The 7147-nt window shown below is 51.1% G+C and overlaps 1 protein-coding gene across 1 annotated transcript; it reads right to left on the bottom strand.

Annotated features, from left to right (window-relative positions):
- Positions 1–2436: 2436 nt before the first annotated feature.
- Positions 2437–4097, bottom strand: LOC144163370 (uncharacterized). Its single transcript, XM_077694330.1, has 2 exons — positions 3608–4097; positions 2437–3064 (listed from the first exon to the last, which is right to left on the bottom strand). Exons 1-2 carry the CDS (start codon positions 3896–3898, stop codon positions 2726–2728), a joined length of 630 nt encoding a protein of 209 aa, XP_077550456.1. The 5' UTR covers positions 3899–4097; the 3' UTR covers positions 2437–2725.
- Positions 4098–7147: the final 3050 nt, after the last annotated feature.

Raw genomic sequence — 7147 nt, 5'->3', positions numbered from 1 at the left:
CGTTGTATCAGTAGCTTCTTGACGTAGTTTGAATGAGTCAAGGATATACGGCGCGTTCGTAGCATTTGATTCTGTCTCGGTTTTGTGGCGCAGTGGGAAGAGCACCATGTACCTCGCGTTCCGCCCACAGGGTCGTGGGATCGAAACCGGGCGCCGCTAACTAGTATTTTTTTATATAGTGTAGGGGGAGGGGTGTGGACGGACAACAACGCCGCATGGTGTGACAAGGCGAGTGAATTAGATGCAGTCGCATCTAAAAAAAAAAGGCTTGGGGTTGTATAATATGCACTGACACCACCCGCTACACGGGCGCCATGCATTTCGCCTTCCTCGGAATACAGCCGCCGCCTTCCAGATCGGCGCTACCGTAGAGCCGGCGAACTGTCATTAACTGAAGACGTCTCGACGGACACTGCAGCGCTTTCTGCTACCCGGCCGTAACAAACCGTCAGCCCGCACGCAGTTTTCCCGCTCACATCAGAAATTATAGCTGACATTAAAGCAACACACCTGGTCTCGTCATGAAATCTTTCATCTACAACAACAAAAAAAACGCTTTATTTGCGGGTGAAGAAGATGCACACTATATTTGGAGGTGGTGAAGAAACTAAAAAAAAAAGCATTTCCCGGTAAAAGAAAACAGGGGAATAACTATTTGCAGGTGAAGAAACCAAAAAAAAAATCTTTACAGTGAAGAAACAAAAAGAAGTTAGAAGTAGGAAAAAACTAGGAAAACAAACTACAAACAGGTGATGAAGAAATAAAAAGTACTTACAGGGGAAGAGGAAACAAGGTATATTTACAGGGGAAAAATAAAAAGCATTAACAGCGGAGCTGTTTTACAAGCCGTAAGTTCGCCTTTGCAGCAAAAAGATACAAAGAAAACGCCGAGCCCTCGTGAGCGCGTGCCTCGCGGCCACCACTGAGCGCCTTCGGTACGCGCGGTGGCTTTAATAATAATAAAAACAGCGCTGTCGTCAAGCGCTACCGCCCATATAAAAATAGATAAAACTTTATCGCAATGTCAAACTTAAAACACCCTGTTGGTAGAGGTCACGGGACCGCCGCATAAGCCATAATGGATAATTGGACAGATGGATTGGAGTGTGCCCCTCCTTCCCGAGACGACTTGCAGATCCCGCCACCGCTGCATGAGAAGAGCATAGTGGAAGTCCGCAATGCTGAGGATGACATTGCATCTATTACATGCGGCGAAGAAGACGACTTCTTCAATGCATATGACGACGAATTACTAGCTCCGAAACTATGCAAATAAACAATGATAATGAAACCTAACTATGGGTCCTGCAATGTCCACCTACAAGAGCTTCGCCATTTAAGTACTGCGCGTAAATGCAAGCTTCCCTTAATTTTTTACAGGTGAAGAATTAAAAAAAAAACGAGAATTTGTGAAATTCAGCCTACATCACGCAAGACTTCAGTTTCTTCTAATTACCTTGATGGTTCACACCTTAAGTATAACGTGTATCCTCGTAATGCAATAAAACGGTACAACAGTTGCCGTCAGGGCAGCAGAATGCCCTGGGCAGGCAATCTGCGGCACATCACCCGTTGACTAGCGAATTTCTGCCGCCGCTTTAGCATGCAAACGTGTTACGCTGAATGCGCGAGTTAGCTTTTTTTCTCCGTTTGCTCCGTCTTCTTTACTGTCGACTGCATCGCGCCAAGAATGGGAGAACGACGCGAGACGGTCCACAACGCACGACGAAGCTGGCCGCGGCAAGGGCAGGGCGAGCGCGGGCAGGACGGCGCGGCCGGCTGCGGCTACCGCGCCTCGACAGGCAGCGCCACAATTTCCCTGGTGTCATCGGTGCGCAAGGGAGTCACGCGCGGCCGATGAAAAGCGCCGCGGTACTCACACCTCCCCCACGGCCAGCGGCCGTGCCTCCCCATTCTAGCCACCTTAGCAGAACGGCCCTTCACGGCACACGCGAAACTGCTCTACCTCGGCCAGTGTAGCTTACGCTACAAAACACACAGGAATCGTGGGTAACCATTTATTATAGGGCGGGTACGGTAATCACGGCGCTTGCTCCATGAAGGCCCAGGACCTTTTTAATTTTGTATGATTTTTTTCGTGTCCGGGTGGTGTGCGCGCAGTTTTACAATTCCGCTGATTTAAAAGGGCTCCACAACGTGGCGCTACGCTCACTAGCGATTCCTGTCTACATTGCTCTGGGACCGGAGACGATCTGCTGGATCCTAGCCATTTACAGCTTTGCTGTAATAGACACTACTGACACCAGCTGCAATGTGGTAACCGAAGACGAGGCCAAGGGTCTTCCAACCGCCTGTCCACAGGAGGCGATAGGCACACCCATCACGCCCGTGCAAGCCATTCAAGCCATGCACCCAGCCCAACATGCGTCGCCAAACCTGGTGTGACGCACGCGAGCATGGCGACACACGGGATCCGCACAACACGTGCAAGGGCAAAGACTCAAAGAGAGATGTTAAATACGCGCAGCGCGCTCTTGGAACATTCTATTATAAAAACGCATATTTACATGTATACTTCGTCGCACGCTGTTAATTATTAACCCATTGGCGCAAAAGTTGCGGTACTGACGAAGAAAATTCCTGGCAGGACAAGGGATGCTTGGTGCTTATATTGGCGTCAACAGAGCGCCCAACCAGCTGCATGCCTATAGAACAGCGGGAAAATACAAGTTCCTTGAATCACGGAGGAGGCCCTGCGGTCGCTCTACCACTGGTCGTCGTCTTCGTCTTCACGCGAACTCTCCAGGCCCCTGTGCCAGACGTCTTGTCGCACAACGCTGCACAACGCGTAAGGCGGTAGCCGGCCCATCGGCGACCCGGCGGCGCAGTGGAAAGCGTCCCCAAACTCGACCATGTGACGCAGGGGCACGTTGACGCGGTACGGTGCCGGCAGGCGGTGGTCCAGCTGCTCGCCGTACACGACGTCCCCGCTCTCGCAGTTGTCGATCGCGTAGTAGATGAAAAAGAGCTGCTCCGACGTCAGCTCGGGGAATCGGGCATAGCGGAAGTCGCGGTCCCGCAGTTCTTCGACGTGGAGCAGCTTCTGCGAGTGCGGCCCAAAATTGGCGCGTATTACGTTAGCAGTACGGAATCCGTCGTCGGAAACGGATCTGTGACTATTCTAATGCAAAGGCATCTAAATGCCCCCGCTGCCTTCGGTGTTGTCTACGTATACCGGCGAAGCGGCACCTAAATTATCATTGGCTGTGAATGCCGGCATGAGCCAGCCTGGGGTCCCATTGGCTGCAACGCGTCACATGGCAGCAGATGCGCGGTACAGCCCTTTCCAGCAGGGCTGTACGCTGTCGTGTGTACAGCACGCTCATCTTTAATAAGAGTGTAAAGCAGACGCCTCATGGGAATCGACGGGAACTGGGTGAGACATTGGGCATCCTCGATTTACCTGTCCTGGACGGTCCGCGGGAAGTCCGAGGACTGCGTTCGGATCCGGAAGTTCCATAGGAATACATGAGAAACTTGAGCGCCGGATCACGTCTCGGGCAGTCCGCGGACCATCCAGGACTGATAATCGAGGAGGCCCACTATAGGCTCACTGGGACGCACCTTGCAGGTGCAGAAGGTATACCTTGAAAGCACGGAAGGCCATCTTCAAAGCAACGGCCTGCTGTAGCACGGCACCGCGCGACACCGCCGAGTCCGGCGCCACGGCCCCCAAGTCGTCGCTGCTCGCTGCCCTGAGTGCGGTGGGCAGCTGCCGCAGGTCCCACTCGAAACATCCCAGGAGCGGAGCCAGCGCGGTGTCCCTGTCCTGGCGCCACAGCGCCGCGTCCGGCTCGTCCGACGCCGACCGGAACAGGATGTGCGCCAGGGCCCGGTACGTGCGCACCGAGTAGCGGGACGAGTGCAGCGCGAACATGGGACCCGCTGTCGGCACCGAGGTGTTGAACAGTGCCGCGGGCACGTGCACGGAGCGCCGAGACCAGTCGTACGAGGGCCACGTCGACAGGTCCGACGACGCCGGCTGGCCACCGGTCTGGTTCTTCTGTGTTGTCGCCGTTGCGCACGCGTACAGTATACATCACGTCAGCAGTGGCTCTAATAGCGGCATACGTGAGGAATAGCGTGGTCTAAAAATCGAATAAATGTGAAGCCGTCTCGCTATTTTGTCATTGTGTACTGCATAGCTAGAACTGCTCCAAAGCAGCGCCGTATTTTATTTGACCATACGATTTCTAAAGCGGGAGCCGTTTCGTATGAAACTGCTCAAAACTCCTCTGTACAGCAATTTTTTTTTCTTTTTTTATCTTTTTCATAAACCACCACCTTTGAGGTGGTTCATTTCATTACCCGTTTAGCACTGATTGTGTCAGTGAACGCGAGCACCCGTGATTAGGGGCTTCGTTCGAGAGGTAAATCAACCAATCTTGCACGCGCGATTGCGTGCTCGCATGCGCTCCTTTTCGCGAAAATTTGGACCGTGTTTTGTGGGATGTACTACGTGCGCTTACTTCATGGCCCTTTGATTTCTGGCTTAGTTTAATCTGTTTTGAAGGTTCCATCCGTTGCCATATTATTTATGCGACGAAAACGCCCCTGCCTTATAGGGGCCATTTCGACAAAATGCAAGTTTGTTTTATTCAAAAGATTTTGTGTTTTATAGTGGCACCAGCGCTTGTCCGGCAGCAAATGATGCCGTATTCACTGAGAAGTTATCAATTTAGGCTAAAGTTTTGATTCTCCCGTCAAATCGTGTGTTTTCGAAAACACACGATTTGGCGGGAGAATCAAAATTTTAACCTAAATTGATTTGATGTGATGTCTGCCATGAAGTCACAAGGGCGGGTATTCAAACGAACTTCCAGTGCATCTTTAGGCTCTGCAGCCTCAATTGCTTGGCCAGTCCTCCCAGATGGCGCTAACATGCTGAGCCACGGTAACTTTCGTCCTTTAATATGTTCCCCTGTGTTTTTTTCAGTTACCGGCTGAGTCCACTTCTACAAAGGGACAAGCCACATCATCATCATCATCATCATCGTCATCATCATCATCATCAGACCGTTGTCCGGCGTTGCTTTGTTTGTTACCGTATTTGCCCCTGGCTTGATTTTGTTACGGTAGAAAGTAATCGTTTCGTGAAACATGGGGTATGCTCAAAAACAGGGTCACGTAAGACACCGTCGCTTACGCCAACAGGATAGTGCCGTGTGAGACAACTTCAAATCGGCGGACTGCTGGGCAGCTAGAACAAGCATAGTTGGCCCAGTACCAACAGCAGTCCGCATCGGTACTTCTATGTTTACGCGTATTTTCGTAACGTTTACTCCACCATTCGTACTGAAATTAATGTGCATAAGATTTAAGCGCAAATAGCTCGTTCGGCAAGTTTATAAGCCCTGCCTAATTTGTGTTTGCTTTTTCCTGCTCCAGCCAATCGCACGGCTGTGCATATCGCGTCATATGTTCTGTTGCGGGAAATGAGCTAGTGGGTCGCAAGCCCATTACCTTTCTTTTTCTAATTGTATAGCTTATTTAAGCGAAGTGTGCGTTAAAAGCGTTAAAAGTTAAGCGTTAAAAGCTGTGACAGTATGATTCTAACCAGGCAATCGTTCGAATGAACCAAACGTGTTTAGTCTGCATGACCTTTAGAACTGTAACGGTACTGCTGATCGCAGCACGACAAAGAGCACACTTTACTGTGGCAGCCAGACATTCTGCCCACTTACCGCCCCGTGTCAAAGGCAAAGCTTTTTGTCAAGATGACGCCTTCAACCTTATCGAACAAAGCCCGGCATGTGCTCCCTTTTCGAGGAATCGTTCGCCTGCCCGCCGTTCGGAACCGAGTCGGAACAGAGCTTCGGGCCCTGTTTCTTAAGCAGCCTCGTGTTTGTCTTGCTCCACCGCAGTAACCGGAAGACGCTCTATTCAACGCACGGGAATCAGTTTGATGATGGCTGTTCTTCGAAATCGGGCGGCTACCGCGTGCGCAGAGGCCACCAACGTGACCACTCGGCAACGCCTTCACGACACCAACGTCGTGAGGGCATTGACACCGCAGCTTTTTTAGGTGATTAAGCTTTTAGAATTGTGTTTGACAGAAAACGAAAGCGTGGCCTCTTTTATAACGAACGGGAATTGGGCTTCAGAACGTTCGTATTTTCTTGTAACTGTCAAGATCGAGTTCACGGGAAAAACTTCCAACCTTAACCGGAACCATACAATCAACAAGATCACTCTCAACCCCGTGTGCAATGCTGTTATTACACAGAGCCTTGGTGTAAACCAGACCCTTCCCTAGAGCGACAAGATGGCCGCGGCGCACTCGGAATTCACGCACTCTTCCCCTCCCGCCACCCACACCTACCATCCGCCTTTGGCGTCAGCTTTTCAAACTGAATCCCTCTTTGTATAGCCATTCTTCGTCACAACTGAATCCCTCTTTGTATAGCCATTCTTCGTCACATCCACCCCTCACTATATCCCACAACACTGTCAGTACTGCGGATAAGTACACCACCATATGTGGGTGTGCAGATCTTTCCTCTTTCCTGTCATCACCACTCTCTTCAGAGAGAACATCAGACAGTGCCAATTGACAAATTTTGCGGCCCCTGCACCTGGAAAAGGAGCTCACGGGTCGGGAAGCCGTAATCGCCGAAGCACTACAGTCTTCAGCCACAAGCTGCACTAGCCCTTTGTGGCACAAAGTTTTATTTCTTTCTCCCTGCCTAACTTTCCATCGCTGCTATAGATCCACACGCTGCAAAGGCTGTGGAGCCCACCCATTCACGCATACTGGCGTCCGCCTTCACTCTTCTTTCTCCATAACCGCCCCGTGAGATCACCTCTCCCTCATTCCTGGTCCAGCTCTGTCACTCCATGTGGAGTCTGCAATACATCCTCCTCTCCAATCGATTCCTCCTCACTTCCAATTCTCACCGCAACCATTTGCCCCTCCTCCATTCACTCTCCTCCCCCACACACGCACACTCACAGAGCCGTGTTTGTGCCCTCTTCTTTTTTGTCTCGTGTCATTAGCGCTGTTTCTATGAACATGCACCAACTCGCCCAGTCTTCCGTTTTAGCTCAGAGAGAGAGAGAGAGAGAGAGAGAGAGAGAGAGACAGACAGACAGACAGACAGACAGACAGACAGACAGACAGACAGAC

This window comes from Haemaphysalis longicornis, unplaced genomic scaffold (assembly GCF_048455015.1).
Source record: "Haemaphysalis longicornis isolate Haplotype H1 unplaced genomic scaffold, Haemaphysalis longicornis Haplotype H1 scaffold_12, whole genome shotgun sequence".
Taxonomy (NCBI): domain Eukaryota; kingdom Metazoa; phylum Arthropoda; class Arachnida; order Ixodida; family Ixodidae; genus Haemaphysalis; species Haemaphysalis longicornis.
Note: the sequence above shows the minus strand (reverse complement) of the source record. Positions and strands in the feature narration are given on the sequence as shown.